Source organism: Leucopleurus acutus (genome assembly GCF_964270905.1).
Source record: "Leucopleurus acutus genome assembly, chromosome: 5".
In the NCBI taxonomy this organism is placed as follows: Eukaryota; Metazoa; Chordata; class Mammalia; order Artiodactyla; family Delphinidae; genus Leucopleurus; species Leucopleurus acutus.
The window spans coordinates 122,519,087-122,538,176 of NC_139147.1; the positions used below are offsets into that span (position 1 = coordinate 122,519,087).

The 19,090-nt window shown below is 50.2% G+C and overlaps 1 protein-coding gene across 1 annotated transcript in view; it reads right to left on the reverse strand.

Moving 5' to 3' along the window:
* Positions 1-19,090, reverse strand: part of PXYLP1 (2-phosphoxylose phosphatase 1) — a 69,364-nt gene that overhangs the window by 12,645 nt on the left and 37,629 nt on the right. The window contains exons 5-6 of the mRNA XM_082839330.1: positions 3,813-3,971; positions 2,333-2,459 (exon numbers count right to left, since the gene is read on the reverse strand). Coding sequence (XP_082695456.1) covers positions 2,333-2,459; positions 3,813-3,971 — 286 coding nt within the window. The remainder of the gene's footprint in view (positions 1-2,332; positions 2,460-3,812; positions 3,972-19,090) is intronic.

Here is a 19,090-nt window from a genome sequence, read left to right on the forward strand (position 1 = left end):
GACTTACAAACGCGTTCTCAGAATGGAACTTGTTTGTATGCAGGGGACTTACCGTATTACTATCCACATGCTCTCAGACAGAATATTGAGGCTCAGAGAGGTGAAGGGATTTGCCCTACATCAAACCGGTGACAACGGCCTCAGAGGATTTCATGGTCAAGACTCAAATCTCCTATGACAGATACACGATAGGCAATGATGACCTGTGATTCTCACTGGGCTCCTGAATTCATTCTGCAACCAACCCAGTCGAACAACTATTACATGCCAGGCTCGGGCTGGGCACCAGTGATATGGAAGGTATGAGACTCAGTGCCCTGAGGGGCCGGTGGTGCAGGCAGAGCACAGACAACGATGCTGAGAGGACAAGTCATCGAGCACCAGCAGGCCCACTGGAGGCCTGCACGCCGCCCAGCGGCCCTGCCCACTGGGCCCTTCCCTGGGAAGAGCCAGGTGGCCCTCGAGGCCTCGCGGTGCCTCAGGGACCTCTCCAGCAACAGCAGACTGGCCTGGGGGGGCGGACCCATTCTCACGCCTGGGTACCCGAAGCCCAGCCAGAGAAAGGGGAGTAGAAGCTGCGAGCTGCCGGCTGAAGCGTGGTACCTCCCACAAAGCCCTTGAGGCTGCTCTGGGTCCGGCCAGCTCAGCGGCCTAGTGGCCCGCCTGTCCCTGGGCTGTTCAAAGTCCTGTACAACGGCAGGACTGTGCCAGTTGTTAACACGCTGACACTCCGCTGCGCCCGAAGGAGCAAAGCCACTCCCCCCAGCTGCCCTCCCTGTGTCCTCCCGCCACCCTGGATGCTCCAGCCCAGAAACTAAAGGGCTAATACCCAGCACAGCAAGTGGCCTCCACCCTTGCCTAGTCCTAAGCCAGTTAAGGTCTGGTCGTTAAGTATTCTGTTCTGAGATTCTTCCCTACGTCCCCCTTTCTCAGGTTGACTGAGGCAGTGGTGGTGCCTGATACAAGCAGAGAATCCCTGCTGACGCACTGGGAGAGGTCTCCTAGAAGGCGTACCATCTCAGGGGGCCTTGAAGGAGCTTTGGAAGGGGGCCAGCAAGCCAAACGGCAGGTGCAAAGGCCTGAAGGGTGAGGGGCTGGCAGGCAGTGGTTGGCAGGGGCCAAGGGTCCCAGCAGAAAGGCCAGCACAGAGGGCTAGAGACGAGGAAGAAAGCCAGGGACTGCCCGGTGCTCTGACACGGGCTGGACTCCATCCAGGGTGTTTCCCAGCCCATGGGACACAGGGACATGCATCCGTATTTGCTGAACACAGAAAAGAAGACGTAAATCCCCAGGCTGCGAGGCTCGTGGCCTCCAGCAGGAAATGAAAGCCTAGAGTCACGTGGTATTTCGTGATGTTTTTACATAAAGTGGTTCACTTCATCTTCCCCTTGATATTAGACAGCAAGAAGGCTGAGATGCAAAGGGTTAACCTGGAGTTCCCGGGTCCACACTGCAGTCCACTGTGAAGGGACAGCCTGGCTGCAGGGAGGCAATCCATGGTTCCCCCAGGCTGGCGCTGCCGGGGCGGGCTGGCACCCAAGGCATTCCATCAAAGGAACGTCATCCCCACAGAGCACCTCCCCCGCCTCCGCTCCGCATTCAGTAAACTCTGCTTGGGAGGTTATGCGTCCCCTGACACATTTGCTGAGGCCTGGCCCATCACTTTATTGCTAACTGTGCCTCGCATTGTAGAGCCATGCCATGTCCACATGCACAATTTCTACTCTCTTTTCAAGTATTTTTCATCGTAAGGGCTCTCAACCAAGGGCAGGCTGTCCCTACTCCTGTGAAAAATGAAAAGGTTGAAATAAATGTCTTCCGGTTGTGGCTTTGCAACTGGTAATGTGCATCTCCTTATCAACCCACTTATTCCTCACCCCATCCCTGTCCAGTCAGCAGCGTCATCCCCATTTTAGAGACAGAAGGCTGAGGTTCAGAGAGCCTAAGGGACATACCTGCTCCCCTCAATGGAACGGCCACGCCAGGGTCCGAGGACTCCTAACCCAGTGCTCACTGCACCCTGTCCCAGTTGTCTCTCAAACTGAAGACTAGCAGGGTGGGAGACTGCAGATAGCAGGCTGGCCTGGGCTGAAATCTCAGTTTATCTGCTGTGTGGCCTTAGGCAGGTGTTCTCACCTCTCTGGGCCTCTATCCTCTCAACTGTGAAATGGGATTCCCCTGCAGGAGTGTTCTGACGATCTGACTCCTGGCAAGCAGTACTCACTGGACAAGTGTAGGCCACTCCCCGATTCTGTAATTCTCCGGTCAGCCTTTTAATTTCAACAGAGGCAACAGATTCTTGAAAATGACTTTTAGGAAAACTGCAATTTACCTGTTAGCCACCAGAGTGCAGTCAATTTCTGGGCGCTTCGTTTTGGGAATGACATACAGTGGGTACCTGTCCCCGTGTCGAATGAACACATGCACTGAGACCAGCTTAAAATGATGCGGAGCGTGACCTGCGAGAGAGAAGCACACGGTCTGGTTATCACCCAGGAGATGTCCATCCCTTTGACCTCGCAGAGGAGGGGAGGGGTGACGGTGGTGGAAGGGTGCTGTGCTGGGTGGGAGGCCTCTGACCAGCCTCACGGGGCAGGGCACAGGAACGTGAGAGGGCTGCTTATGCCCCAGCCCCCTGGAAGTCATGGGGAGCCTCTGGGGTGTGGTGGGGGTCACCTGACCTCCAGTGAAACGTGGGCAAGACTATTCATGTAATGGATAAAGAAGATGTGGCACATATATACAATGGAATACTACTCAGCCATAAAAAGGAACGAAATTGAGCTATTTGTAGTGAGGTGGATGGACCTGGGGTCTGTCATACAGAGTGAAGTAAGTCAGAAAGAGAAAAACAAATACCGTATGCTAACACATATATATGGAATCTAAAAAAAAAAAGGTCATAAAGAATGTAGGGGCAGGACAGGAATAAAGATGCAGACGTAGAGAATGGACTTGAGGACACGGGGACGGGAAAGGGTAAGCTGGGACGAAGCGAGAGAGTGGCATGGACATATATACACTACCAAATGTAAAACAGATAGCTAGTGGGAAGCAGCCGCATAGCACAGGGAGACCAGCTCGGTGCTTTGTGTCCACCTAGAGGGGTGGGATAGGGAGGGTGGGAGGGAGACGCAAGAGGGAGGGGATATGGGGATATATGTATACGTATAGCTGATTCACTTTGTTATGCAGCAGAAACTAACACAACATTGTAAAGCAAAAAAAAGACTATTCTTGTAGCCTCACACACATCCACAGACTAGGGGAGGCCCCCAGAAGTACTGGAAACAATGACTTCTGCTTTAAATCTCACTCTCGTAAAACACAGCAGGCCACAAACAGATAAATATTCAACATCATTCTTTGATACACTTTCAACAAAGCAAAACTCAACATAGAAATCATATTTTCCTACACCTTCACTTCAAGACACCAGCAGGGCATGCTGTGGAGGTCCTAAGCCTAGAGAGCCCGTCCGGGAAAGGAGTTAGCTGAGGATGACACCCTAGGGCCAGCCAAGGCCACCTTTCCATCTCACTGCTGTCTCACTGATAATCAGGATGATGGCAAACATTTGTGGAGGGCTCATCATGAGCCTCGTGCTGTTCAAAGAGGTCACTTAATCCTCCCAAGCAGCCCTGTGAGGAGGGACGGCAAGTTATGCCCATTTTACAGACAAGGAAACTAAGACCTGGAAACTCATTCAAGGACACAGCCTGGTGGCAACTGCAAGCTTTGGGCCCTAGCCGTCTAGCTCCTTAGATGCTGGTTGAAGATGGTACCACGCTGGGCAGCGCAGCCAGGCCTACCTTCCATGCTGCGCTCGGCCACACGTGGAATGTTGCAGTACAAAAGGGCTTCGTAAACGGGGTCCGTCACGGGGGGCTCCGTCACCGGGTCGGGCATGATCCTCTTTCGATTCTTGCTAGTGACTCCATTCTTAGCTGCCGACACTGGGATCAGGTGGACTGCAGAGAAAACAAAGCAGGTCACGACACACATGGTCCTGGGCGGGGGGCGGGGGGCGGGGATAGGGTGTACAGGCCAGCTAGACAGGCCCAGAGGGCAGGTGGATTTTCACCGTAACTATCGACTCCCTCAGAATTAGGCTGGACTTCAATGTAGCAAAAAGTCAGCTTCAACTGTTTCTTGAGCCCCCTCCAAGCCCTGCCTCTTTCTCTCAATGCCATTATCCTTTCCTTATCAGTAATTATCTACGCAACACCAGGTGGGCCCCCCAGAGAGAGGGGGCCTCACCCATGGTGGTAAAGGAAGAACTTACACACTAACTTCATGCAACCCGATTACTTCGTTCTGGACAGCCTCTGAATTCTGGTAAATACTAAGGAGGAAAACCATCACCTATTGAGTGCCTACAAAGTGCTGGACAGGTGTCTGACGTATCTCATTTAATATCATCTGCTTTGCACTTTGTGGGCCCCTGAGCCCAAGCACAGGCATCCGCTCATTAATCCTCAAGAGACCACTTTACAGAGCAGAGAGCCAGGGATCCAAGGGGAGGCTGAGGCAGCTGCCCAAGGTGTACACGGTGGATGGAAAGCCATCTCAAGCTCACCCCTCTGCCTCCAGACCTGGTTCTCCCCCACTGTCTGCTGGACCTGCAGTCTGTTCTGTTTGTCCATCTACTGCTCTTTCTGTTGGTGAACCACTCCTTCCCTTGCATGTGGTTCGGGTGAACTGTCAATCACATCGTCCTGCCTCCTTGAGAGAGGTACACTACAGACACGGGGAAAGGGGCTCCTTTTCTCCCGGACGCTGATCTCTATGAATGGAAACCTGGGGCTGCCCCAGCCATCTGTCGCTCATGGGCAGCCTCTGCAGTGGAAGAAAATGAGGCTAAGTAGAGATAAGCCAGACCAACAAATGAAGAGAGTTATCAGAAAGAGGAAGGAAGACCTGAGGACATCCACCCTTCGAGCCCCTGGGTCCAGAGGTGGTCAAAGTGTCCATGAGATGTTCCGGTTCTGTAAGTCGAGAAAGTCGTCTTATTTCAGCTGGTTTGAGTTGGGTTTCTGTTACTTTCAACGAAATGAGTCCTGGTTCATACACTTTATCAATTATTTATAAGCAGATGTAAGTCCATCTTCTGGGTCAGTGGTCCCCAGTCTTTCTAAGAGTTCCCAATTTGGAACTCCCTACAAAATAACAGTTGGACTTTTAGCATCGCCAACTGAGGAAATACACAGAAATAGGTGTGCCCATGAATCATTTAACTTCTAAAAGGCTTATTAATCATCATATAATATATATGCATACATTTGAACGACAGCTAAAACAGGGCCCAATCCCCCGTCTAAGTCCACTTAAATTCCCTAGCTACTCCTACAAATTCTTCTGTAAATATTTAAAACTTCCCTTTGGCAAACAGATGTCATAAACAAAAGTAAAAGATAAGCAATCCACTGAGAGGGAAATATTTGCAACATATATTACAAGTTATTCATATCCAAAGTGCACAGATCTACAACTGAAAAATCAATAAAGGATATAAGCAGGCTAATTAAAGAAAAATAAATACCAGTGGCAATAAACACATGAAAAAATGTTCAACATTATACATACTTAAAGAAATACAAAATAAAACAATAGGATATGATTCACCCCCACCTCACCAGACTAAAAATTCACATTTTAACAATAATATCAGTACTGGCAAGGGTGTGAAACCTACATTTCCATATACTGCAAGTGAGAGAGGAAACTGGAAGGACTTTTCGGAAGGAGTACTTGGCGGTCGCCACTAAAATGTTACATGTGCTGTATCCATGACCCCATTATTCTACCTCTCGGAATCTATTCGACAAAGATATCAATTCCCATCACCAAGACGTATGGCCAAAGAGATTCACTGCAGCGCTGTTTATAACAACAACAAAAAAAGGGAAATGCCCTAAGTATCTTTCATCAGCAGAACAGAATGTTACATCCACAGTGGAATATTCTGCCACAGTTAAAAAGAATGGAAAAGCATCAAAGATAAATGCAGTGAATAAGCCAAGTCACTGGATATCTATACAAGCCTTTTTGTGGAAAGAAAAAATTAACCATAAACGTATGAGTCTACAGGCACTCTTATTATGTAAATGAACAGAAAAATGTCTACAAGGACATCCATCACAATGCCTTTGGGGAATGGGTAGAATGGGGTGTGAAGAAGTATTTTCACTTGTTTTTCTATAACTGTCTACATTGTTTTACAAATCCATGCACGTACACATGTAGATATGGGTTAACAATAAGCATATGTTACATATATTCTATAGGTAGAGAAATATATGCATATTTCTATAATGTCTCGATATACTTTTTTTTTCAATAAGCATATTTTCGTTCATTACTTATGATAAAACAACAACCACAGAGCTAGAGTTGGCCCTTCCACAACTCAAATTAGCCCTCTGACTGGTCCTAGAGGCACTTTCTTCCTAACAGCTAGAAGGCCCCAGAACTGCTAATACTAGCTCTGGTGTCCAGAGGTCATTTACCATGGGAGGATTTGTGCCAGATCAAGAGAATGATGAGAAGTAGATGTCCTCAGGCAGTATGTCAATGACCCAGCCCTTCCGGCTGTGTGGCACCCCTCAATCCTTTACTCTGCTCTGTTACAAAGTGGTACCAGGTTCTGGCCCCTTGGCCATGCCTGTGGGCACACTCCCTTTGAGTCTGGGCCAGGGAAAAGCGAAGCTAAGGAGACATGATAATAATATGAGTGACACAGGGACAGAGGGGCATGGGTCCCTGCACATCCCAGAGTCCCCACAGTTTGCTGGCTTATCTGAGAGCACATGGGGTTAGGCTTGTTGGGGCTGCCGCCTGGGAACTGCTATAAGCTGAATGTTTATGTCCCCCCAGATTCACATGTTGAATCCTAACTACCAAGGTGATGGTATTTGGAGGTGAGGCCTTTGGGAGTGATATGGTCAAGAGGGTGGAGCCCTCATGAATGGGATTAGTGCCCTTATAAAAGAGACCCCAAAGATCTCGCCCACCCCCATTTCTGCCATGTGAGGTTACAGCAAAAAGATGCCTTCTAGGAAGTGGGCTCTCACTAGACACCAAATCTGCCAGTGCTTTGACCTTAGGCTACCCAGTCTCGAGAACTGTGAGAAATAAACTTCTGTTGTTTGTAAGCCAGCCAGTTTACGGTATTTTTATTTAGCAGCCCAACAGACTAAGATAGGAACCACCCACAACTCAAGGAAGCAATGGTTTGAAAGCCACAGGTAAAGAAACCTTCCATCCAGAAAGTTTTTATCTGCTGCTTCCTCTGGCATCTGGGCCTGTCAACCTCGCCCACTAGCTGTTGAAATTACCTTCCACTGTTTCGCACCTTCCTGAGTCACCAGGACACAGCGTCAGTCCATGTGGGGTCCTTGGAAGGGTCCTCGAGATGCCAGACAATCAGGGGAAGTTCTGATGCATAGAGGCCATGGGGTGAGACGTCTCCCCAGTTCCATCTCCCTACGTCCCCTCCCCTACCTTGGTTCTCATTGTCCTGAACTGCTCAGAGCTGCCCCCATTCCCACAGGATGCTTTTCAGGATGTTTCCCTCCTCTTGCTTATGCCTCTAACCTCACCCCAACCTCTGTTTCCCAGATCTGGCCAACTCCATAACTCATCCCAGGGGTCACCTCCTCCAGGAAGCCCACCCCGAATCCCCAAGTAGTTTGGACATCCCCCTTCTATGAGCCCAGCTGGTTCTTGCTGCCCTCCTAGCTCACACTACAGTACATGTAAGCAGAGGTGTCCACAGTTTATCAACTCGCCAACCCAAATGTCTAGAGGGCCAGAACTATGTCTCTTTCAAGTTTATATTCCCCCAGCAACCAGCACAGGGAAGGCCCTCCATAAATACTTGTTGAATTAAAGGTCTGCCCTGAGCCAGGCACTGTGCTCCATGCTTCTGGTGAAATACCTTCTTGAATCCTCATGTGGGAACACTAAGGGAAAGCAGACACCTGACCAGCCCGGGGGCTGGGGATCGTCCAAGCAGGTTTCCTCGAGAAGACACCCAAGCTGGGACTGAAAGGCAGAAATGAAGCTGGCAACACGGGGAAGAGGAGAGGAGGCGGAGGGAGGACAAACACAGCAGACAAGAGGCAGCAGGCAGGATCGAGATACCTCTGAAGCCCGGTCCAGTTGGTCCCACCAGGGCTGACGCGCAGGGATCCGGGGAGAGGTCGGCTGCAAAGGAGCAGACCTGGGCTGGAGGCACCTCTGCCCCCGCTGCTGCCTGACTTGCCTATTAGGAGTCCTGGGCTTTCCTTGTTCATCTCAGAGGGGGCTGTGGGGCAGACTCGGGGGCTGGGGAGCAGATTCCACGCCTGGGGCCTGGTGCTGCAGGATACTGCTTCTCCTGGCAGGCCTCCCCAGCTCCCCCGATGCCCTCAGGACAATTAGGAGCTCTGCTGATCCCACGCAGATGACAGCAGCTCAGAAGAAAAAAGGACTGTGGGAGCGTCAGAAGAACAGCGGGCAGGCAAACAGATGGAAGGATAACAAGTTTCATCATGTAGGTGTAAAAAACCCCATGAACCTAGATGAGTGCCCTGGGACCCCAGTATCACTGTGGCCAACATGAATTACAGAATAGGAGACGCCTTTAATTGATAATTAACTCAGCACCAGTGGGCACGCAATTTCTTTGTGGTGCGATTTCCCAGCAGAAGAGAACACTTCATAAGCTACCCCGTGGATACGAGTCTCTCCCGTTTACGTCTGCTTTACCTGCTCATCTCACCTACAGTCATGTTCATCCTGTCTCACATCCATAAACCTTCTTGTATACGAAGATGCCAGCGAGGTCTCAATGTCAAATAATGGCCGAGAACATGACCTCTAAAGCGGTTCCCTGGGCCCCCTCACTCGTAAAGGCAACCAGCAAACTTCTTAGGAGCACAGAGTAAAACCATCAGGTGCTGTTTCACGCAGGCCCTCCCCGTCTCACCCGCACCCTCCCCAACGTGCAGAGGATGGGTCCATGTGCCTCATTAGCAGACATCCCTGTAGCTGTGACTAGAATTCGAGCCAACTGGCCCACGCTGCTGTTTCCAGCCTTGGACTTCATCAAGGAAGAGCAACCATCCACCAGGCAATGGACCTCAGGCAGAGGCAGGTCAAGGGACTGGCCTGGGGTTCCACAGCCTGTAAGCCAGGCCTGCTGACCTGCCAGGCCGGGCGTTTATGCATCTCCCATCCAGCCATCCAGCATTTATGGAGCACCTGCTGGGACGTCTTCAGAGAGTAAAAGGCTACGGTCTCTGCGCTTCTGCAGGAGCTTACAGTCCAGCTGGGGAGGGTGTTAAGAGTGCTCGAGAAGAGCCTCAGGTGAAATACGGCCTACCAGCAAGTCTCTGCCCAGCAGCCAATGCTATGAACGTGTCTGGAGAGAGATGTTTCATCCAATGATGATTTGCTTCTTTTAATTTTTATTTATTCTATTGACGGCCCCACGGAAGAGAGGAAAGGAGAGAAACAAAGAGTCCAGGGTCGGGGTCAGATCATGACTTAATTAGCACAGGCCGCTAGGCAGAGGGCTCCTTCCTGTCTGGCCTCGGGCCTCAGGCCCCCTTAGTTACTTCCAGATGCCCAGCGATGCACACAGTCAGCGGGTCATGTTACAGCCAGGTGTGTGCAGCCAGCTCATTCCCTGGGAGTCACTCTGACTTGCATGAAGACAGGCCAGTGCCTCTCCTCCAGGGCACTAAGCCGGTGCCCACGGCCTCCAGCTCTTCACTCCATATGGGGGCTCTGGCCCAGGGCAGAGAACAAGAATCCACCTGCTTCCTGGCCTTCTCCCAGCAGCTCTAGCCTGAATAACCCGCTGTATGCAGGCCTTTACAGGAAGATTTTGACGGAGCACTGTGGGCCCACGCCTGGATCAGGGCACCACCCCTCCTTCCCTTCAGTGGGTGCCTCCTCTCCCATGCCAATCCTGTGCTGTGGTGGGCGTGGTCATGCCCCTCCTCCAGGACCCTCCCCTTGCTATCCTGATGGCCCCAGGGATGGGACCTGGCAACTAGCCCACTGTGCCAATAAAGGCCCTTTCCAGGAGAGAGAACTTCCCCATGTGGAAGACTCAGTTTTACGGGGAGTCAGGTGACCTCGGAACCGGCACCTCCTGCCATCCCTGCCTTAGTTGTTTAGTTATCCTGCTGTTGTTTAGTTGTCAGCTCTTCCTCTGATTACACAGACACCCTGGCACGTTGCAGACAGGTGTCAGGGATCCACAGGTGTCCCAGGGCAGGTGGGCAAGTGTTGGCTGACCTCTGTCTCCACGGCTGTGCGCTCAGCTGCCCCAGAGGTCTCACCACTGACTGCGCCGGCAAAGAACCTTGTGGGGCCGACGTGTGGCCCCAGCACCTGCTTTTCACCTTCCTAGCTCCACAGCTTGCCTCATGCCTGCTGGGACCTCAGCCCTGGGCTGGTCACCTGCCTAGGTGACTAGAGTCACCTCTTCCTTGTGCCACTCAAGTCTGTCCTCAGTCAGCCCTGGGGCCACAACTCCCTTAAATAATTCTGCTTATCCAAGATGGTGCCTTCTCATAAGTTAAACACCCCTAGTCCTATCACCCGATGTCTCCGATTTCTTCCTATCAATAGTCCAAAAGGCTCTTGAATTCTCTCCTTCACTGGCCTGCCAAAGAAGAATGATTTGCTCTGACAGGTAATTCCCACAATTCCTTTTGTGTTCCTCAATCCACTAAGGCGTCTTTAATGCCCTTTCTGTCTCCAGCCTGCACTGAATATAAAAATGTGTGTAATTCTCAAATAAAAACCAGAACTACACCACCGGAGCCCGCAACAGGGTGGGGCCTCATGCGGCTGAGGACTCAGTTCCTGTCCTAGGCTGTCTGCAAGCTCTTATCTCCTCCCTGCCTGACCTCCTTCTGACAACTGAGACCCAAGTCCACAGGACGGCCAGACTGCAGGGGCAGGAGACCCACTGCGACCTGAGCCTGAGCCCAGCTGCGGACTCCTGGAGGAGCCAGGAAACCTCACACTCCTATGGGACCACTGGTAACTGGCCTTGACCTAACCGGGTCCCCTGGGGTAGACGCTGCGAGCACCAAGGACAAATCATGACAGAGACTAGAAATCAAGAGAGATGTTCAAGACAGGTCCCCAAACAGAGCTACGAAAAGAACCTCAGACCTCCTTACCCAACTCAGGGCCTGGATCCCCTCTACCTCACCTTTGAGAATCTGATAAGAGCTACCGATGATCTTCACCCTTGAAAAAGGACTGCAGACACTTACTTTTAAATTTGATTTCTGGGGGTTCACAGCACCCCTGAAGCCATGTGAGACAATGCAGATATCCATGAACTCAGGCTAAGAACTCAGTGTACCTGGAAGTAGGTTTCCAATGTCAACGCCCTCGAGAAGAGATTTTTCTCTTTTTATAAAATGAAAAGGGATCTTTACAATTCATATAAACCCGTGTTCATCCTAAAATAGCCATCGATACTAAGGTATAAAAAGAAGTGAGTCACGTATATTCTTCCCACCCAGAGAACCCACAGTGAATGGTGCAGTGTGCGTGTGGCTGCATGTCCTGCCAGAGGTGAAACTGTGCTCCTGTCCCTGCTCCGGTGGGAATGGTGACAGGGTCACTATGGCCCAAGGACACTGTTCCCCCTTCCCCAAGAGCAGAAAGTTTTCTGTGTCTCAAAGGTCTGCACCCCACTGAGGCCACCAAACCACCTGCTCAGAAAGGTGGGTCAAGGCTGGTCATTTGCTTCTGTGAAAAGGGTCAAAGGGAAGAGCCGTCAGGTGGGTGGGAGAGCCTTGGGGAGGCCACCTCAGTGAGAGACCACACACTGCGGGGGGCAAGGGGGCCTCAGGTATCTGGACGCTGTGGAGACTGGCCATCTCACTCTCTGCTAGATACCTGAGACCGGGGAGAAGCAGAGCGGGGTTCCAGGTTCTCCAAGAGGTAAAAACCCTGGCCAGTGGAGTCCAGCCCCTCAGATGATACAGAAAAAAGAGGGAGGGAGACAGGGAGGGCAAGAGGTGATGCCGGAGCCCAAAACAGTTAATTCAGAGAGGGCCCTGCATTGTGGCGAACTCCCTGTCCCTCCCACTCTGGGCGGCCTGGCTCTGCCGGGCCCCAGTGAGGCGTCGTGTGCCGGGGCCACGCTGGCAGGAAGGATGGTGAGACTGTTCCAGAGCTCTCTCTGTGTGCATTCCTGACTTCACCTTCTTATTTGGGGTTCAGATTCTGTCCCCCAAGACCTCACTGCTGTTCAGTCTCAAAAACCTCCCCCTCCAACCCCTTCCCCCTGGTGGGATGCTACCAAGATCACACGGCTCTGCCTCTGATGACCACTTACCTCACTTCAAGTTTCTTTTTGTTTAATGTCATCAGCTTGGAGCCCTGTTGCCAAGACAACAGGAGTGGGGCCCAAGCTGATCAGTGCAAACTCTACCTGGGCAGACTCCCACTGCATCCCTGGCTCAGCTCCACTCAGTGGGTACTCCAGTGTCAACATCCTGCAGCTTCCTTTCCTACTTTGTCTCTCTCCTCATACAGTCTTGGCGATTGGCACATGTTCTCCTGAATTCACTGACTCATTTTACTAACACTTCCTAGTTTTACTAACTAGCCTGGATAGTTTCCTCTCCTCTAAAATGGGAGATTCCCCTTCTTATCAATATTGCTGACTACACACACACACACACACACACACACACACACACACACACACACACACACAATACCACATGTCCTTTTAGTAGATATATTATGGACAACCTTCCAAGTCAATATAGACAGGTCTATGTAAACATGGTATAATGGATGCAGCAGTATTTCCTGTTGGACACTTTGGTTGTCTACCCCTTTTTCCTATTATAAGCAGTGATGCAATAAACATCTTTGAGCATACATCTCTGTCCTCTGTCTATTCTTAGGAGAAATTCTCTAAGATCAGAAACAAGGAAGGAGGGAAGGAAAGAAGGAAGAAAGGAAGGGAGGGAGAGAGGGAGGGTGAGGGAGAGAGGGGGAAGCAGTGGGGGAGAAAGAAAAAGAGAGAGACAGAGAGACAGAGACAGAAACAATGTTCCCACCCCGGAAGAAAACTAGAAAGAACCCACGGACATAAATGTGTCCCATTTTTAGTTCGTGGAAGGGCCTGCGTGGTACATGATACTCTCACCTCCTCCAATAATAACCATGACATGAGCTTAAGATGTTATGATAAAAGCTGATTTGTCAGACTTAATTTTGTCATTTACCTGCAGAATTCTTCCTACCCAAAGATATTTAACTCTATGTGGTAGCTGGCCATGAAACATTCAAAGAAAAAGCAACATTAAAACTCTCAGAAATCAAAGAAAATAAATCTCCAAGAAAAGGATCAAGATTAATTAAAAAAATACTAAATAAAGAATTTATTGAGATCCTATGAACCCTTAGGTTAAAAATGCAAGCCCTAAAAATGCAAGAATTTATTGCAAAAATGCAAAGAATTTATTGCAAAAATGCAAAGAATTTATTGAGATCCTATGAACCCTTAGGTTAAAAATGCAAGCCTAAATTTCTCGTTTTTGGGACTTCGACTCACCAAAATAAAAACCCAGCAGGAACCTTATTGTGTTTTTTAAATACACAGTACGTTAGAGCCTTGGCGTCCTAAGGGTTGCATCCCCAAACCTTTGCCACCAAAACATATCAAGATCTTCATGGATCCCCAAATTTACACACGTCACCCGGACACATGCTTTCCTCCATAAAATGTACACGGGACAGAGAAGAGAGAATGACAAGGCCCCGCAGCTCTGCAGGGTGGGACACAGCCCAAGGTGCCCACTCACAGCTGTGATTATGTGCATTTGTGCCTCAGCAAGATCCCCGCCACCACACGCCACGGACCTTCGGGGGGGCCCACGAAGAGCTGGAGCCGCAAATGCCAGCAGCCGAGCTCGAAGGGCAGCAGGCGGAGGCCCCAGCTCTGCGCCCTGCTCCGCTCCCACCCGGCTGCCTGGGCTTGCCCTGCTTCTCCACTTGCTCAGACTGCTCTCCCCGGGCCTCCTCACCCACTGCCAACAGCTCCACGCGGGCTACCTCCCAGAATGTGCGCTGTGTACCGCCTTCGGCCTTCAGCACACTTAAGCCAGGTGGAGGGGCCGTCTGTGTGAGCAGCTGCGCGGATGCGTGAATGAAGGCAGCGCCCGCTGCACCACCTGAGCCCTACACGGCGTGGCAGAGCCTTCCCTTCTCTTTCTTCACCCTGGGCCCGCTGCACCGCCCGACCGTTTAGCTCCAAGTCCACAGAATCACCTGATGCTCTCGGCTTTGCTCCTTCCTTTCGGGGCCAACACCTTCCTCGGAGCCACTCCCAGCCTTTAACTGGAGGAGGAAAGTGGCCCCGAGTGGTCTCTCAGTATCAGCCTCCCACCGGCCTCTGAAAGGGCAGCACGCAAATTCTGTGTGCATTAGAAGCCCCAGGGAGTTCTCCTCCCACAGTTCTGATTCTCTGGGGAGGGGCACAGATGTGCTCTCTTTCTGGTTTTGGAACACGCGTTTTAACAGACGCCCGGGGCTACTGTAATCAAGGGGCCCAGGAGACCGCTCTTCTGCAAACACTGTACCAGACTGTGGTCTTTCCCAGACAAATCTAATGATATGCTGTCTCCCCTGCTTCAGTGGCTCCCCATACTTTCAGGATATAACACGGTGATGGAGGTGGCCTAGGCCTTTGTCCACCTTCACAGCTACCCACCGGTGACTAACCTGGTCCTGCTCTCTCCTGCCCTGCCTTTGCACACCCACCTCCATCTGCCAGGAATGCCCTTCCCAGCTTCCTTTTTGGACGACTCCAACTCATCCCTCAAGGCTGAAGCTCGGATGTCACCTCCTCCGGGAATGAGTCTTCCCTGACCTCCTACGCTGGATCGGCTTCTCGTCCCTCCTCCGCCCGTGTCACCCTGTCATGAGTCATCTCTCCTTCATGTTATTTAACAAACATGCATAGAGGGATTATTATGTGCCAGGAACTGTTCTAGGTATGTTATAAATATCCTTTACCAACCCAATGAAATAGGAACTCTCATTATCCCCATTTTACAGATGAGGAAACCGAGGCACGGAGAGGGTAGGTAACGTGCCTGACCTCACATAGCTGGTAGGTGGCAGGACAGGGACTCGACCCAGGCAGTCTGGCTCTGGAGTCCACGTTCTTTCCCACTTCCTCGTGGGGCTGCCTCTTTCCTGTCCTAGCATATTGTGCACTGTGTTCCAAGTATCTGCTCAGGATTCTCCTCCACCAGACAGAGAGCTCCTATGGCTCCTAGGAGATGAAACGCCCAGCCCTGGCCCAGCACACAGTGGAATGTTTGCTGAAGGACAAAGCTATGCAAACTCATGGCACTGGATCAACAAGGAAAGATAAAATTCCCAAAACCTCGGAGTCTGAAGAGGTTTTCAATGGGATCAGGTCCAGTGACCTGCCTACTGTCCTATTCTTCATAGAGCGATGCTCCAGGGTATGCACACAGCCCGCTCCACCTCCGCCGGACGATGACATTCAGGAAGCTTCGCTTGATGCTTAACTAAAATGTGTCTCCCTGGCCACCAGGCCACACAGAGCTGGTCTCACTCCTCTTGCAGATACTAGATAGAGACAGGGCTCTGCAGATACTGAAGACAGCCTTCACTCTGGCTTTCACTTTGGCAGGTTAACCCTCCCCTCTTCTACCTGGGGATCTGCGTTTCCAGTCCACCTGGGACATCTCCCTTAGAAACGTGCCCTGGTCAACCAGGGCCCTGCCCAAGATACATGTGCCCAGTGTAGACTGACTCCTATCACGGCCAATGAACTCTGATCAAAAAGAAAGAAGTGCATGATACTGTTTCAAAAGCTCTCTCCACAAGTGGCTGAAGCAGCCTTTGGGACACCAAGAGCCCTGGATTCTGGTGATGATATATCATGACAGGACTCTACTGTTCACACTGACTGTGCTTCCCCGAGTCAAGGGTTTTCCCACAAAATCTCCGTTCTCACGCCAAGGTTTCAAAGTAGCAACAATGAACTCCATTTTACAGAAGAAGGAACAGAGGCTCCAGGAGGCCACACCTGCCGAGGGCACACAGCTGCTAAGTGGCAGAGCAGCATTCAAACCCAAGGCTGTGGTTCCAGGGTCTGCGAGCTGAGCTCCTGCCACGCTGCCATTTTGGGAATGGTGGTTGGAACGTGGTGAAATGAGCACAGGATAAGCATGAAGGAAAGGGTGGGTCGTGGCAGGAAAATGGACGATTACAAACGAGCAGAAAAAGCAGCAAAATAACGAATCATCCACAGGTTTTCATAACCCAGTGGTCTCTTCCTGTCGCACTGAAGGAGTCCCTCAATTTTAGAAGTTATTTTTTCACTTGCACACATTTTAACTAGAATAACTAATGATGTATATACCTTACTTGTTCCCTTCTTCGATTTGAATATCAGGAATCTCAGAATCCCTCTATTTCCAAAGTCAAAAACATCAAGGACTTGAAAACACAAAATGAATGATTTTCATTAGTGTCTACTACCATACAAGGAGTCATCACTACCATTTAAAATCAACGTAGTTTGAGAAACTATGAACTGTATTTTAATCTTTTTTGTATCCTTTCCCTACCACCTCTACCCCGACAGTGTAGAAAAATATCTAACACACATAAGCACTTAATAAATATATGTGGGTTCACATACACACTTTCTGTACCGAGAGGAAGAAATGCTTTTTTTTAAACAACCTGATTTTTTTCATTGTAACCTGGGTCATAACTTTCTCATATTCAAAACATCAGAAAAAGAAAACTATCAACAAGACAAAATAAAATATACAATCATTTCAGAAAACAAATAAAACAATATTGTTCATTTAAAACATGAGAAAACCAAGTTCTATTTGATTGTCTCAAATATATCACCTAAGACAATTATATGAGCTAATCCGGTATTCAAAAGTAAGTCAAAAGAAACGGTAAAGAAAAAGTCCATATATTTCAGGGTAAGGATGAAAATATAAGCTTTACTTAAGCAGACACCTTTGTATTACGAATTAGTCCAGTTTCTTACACCATAATAATTAGCAACCAATAAAGCAACTAAAAAATAAAGCAATGTAACTCAATTTTCACACGGAAATAAATTCCAAAGTTACAGTTTACCTAGAAGCAGAAGAGCAGAAAGAATGTTCATATCTTAACGTCTTCCCGAACTCCAATGTATTCAAGAATAAAGACCTCAGACCCAGGCAGGCCAATTTACCCTGCAAAATTTTCCCGAAAAACAGTACGGCTGAAAAGCGGCTCTCCTAAAACAGAAGGTACTTTCAGAAGAGTTATATAAGCGAAACACACAGGCCAATTGAGTGATGCGGAAACCACCTCCAAGAGAAAGCCAGCAAACACAAGTAACCCACGTTCACGTCTCAGAACCTGTCAGGGTCTCAGAATAACAATCAAGGTTGATGGTAACATCCTACCTCCCCAGTGACAGGATGGAAAGTTTTTAATGAAAAGTTATAAACAACTAAATGAATGACAGTCCTAACTTTCTGGAAAAGATTCTTTCTTTTTTTTTAAACAGTTTATTAACCATCTGGAGAACCTTTAAACTTTACACAAGTATCTTCTCTTGACCTCTTTCCCTATTCTGGAAGGACAAAGTGAGTATTTTTAATTCTCTTTACTGCTAGAAGTGCGGGTCATATGCACTAGATGTGTGCATGGAATGTGTCACAGAGTGGAGGGGAAGCGGAGAAACTTGCTCAAAGCCTCTTGCCTTCAAACCACTTATTCCAAATGCCAAGTCTTTCCCACGTCCCCCAGCACACTCGGAACATCCTGCTCTCGCAGCCACTGCCCTTCCTTCCATCAGGCAGACAGTGACGGCAACGCCACCTCCTCCCAGAGATGCCCCAGGCGGTGATGGAGGCCAAGCCCTTGTTTCCCACCCATCGGGGTGAGGGGGGAAGTGGAGGGCAGGTAGGTGGCAGCAAAAACACAATTGCCGGCATTGCCCAGATATTTTCTCGGCTTCAAGTACACAGCACCAGAAGGACAGGGAATTAGGGTCAGCCTGCTTTCCAGAGCAGGTGTAGGTTCATTCATTCACGTAAACATTCCTGAGACACCTCCTGTGTGGTTGGCAATGCTGGTTCCCGTGATAAAGAGGGAAACAGATGTGGGTCCTGCTCTCAAAGAGCAGACAGTCTTGTAGGTGGAAAAGACACAAGAACTGAAAAGTATGATGCCGCAAGGCTAGTGCAGGAGGGGAGCAGGTTCGGGGCACCCCAGAAGTAGAGCCAAGAAGCCCAGACCCAGTTAGGGAGTCACGGGACGTTCCTGAAAAAGAAAGGGCTGAGTGAACCATGTGGAGGAGAAGATGGAAGGGAGGTGAGGAGGACAGTCCAGGCGGAGGGGCCGGCAGGATCTGGGCACAGAGCACAACCTGGATGGGCAGGGAATGCCAAGCCGCTCGACAAGCCTATGGCGTAAAGTTCAAGGTGAGAGAGGGGCCCCAGGAAGGCAAGCGGCCTCCCGGGGACCCACCAGTGAAGGGTTACAACCAACAAGGTACCAGACCAGATCTGTTATTTGAGGACAAACTCCCTCAGGGAGCAGTGTGGCACATAGATTTGGGGCCCAGCCTGAGCACAGGCTCCCAGTGAAGGGCAGAGTGCAGGCGGTGAGGCCCATGGCCTGGCTTCCTCAGCTGTGCTTGCCATGTGGGGTTTCCCATGCACGGTCCCTGCTGCCCAGGGGCTGCATTTGGTACTGGGACCTAATCCCCCTACCCTCCCTAATAACGGACACCCAACCCCCAAAGAACCAACTGGTGGGCCAGGCACCTCTGCTGTGCGACCTGGCACGAGGACACGAGCTGACCACTCACTGTCTTCGCCTTGGGAACCTGAACTAAAGATCCAGGAATAACCAGGAAGTTTAGGAATCCAGGGAGAAGCCAAAAACGCGTCACGAGGCGTAGTGATTGCTCTTGTTCCTCACAGGCACAGAATCACAGCCTCCCACCACTAGGGCCAACGGTAAAAAGACTGGGTTGTTTGAAACCTCA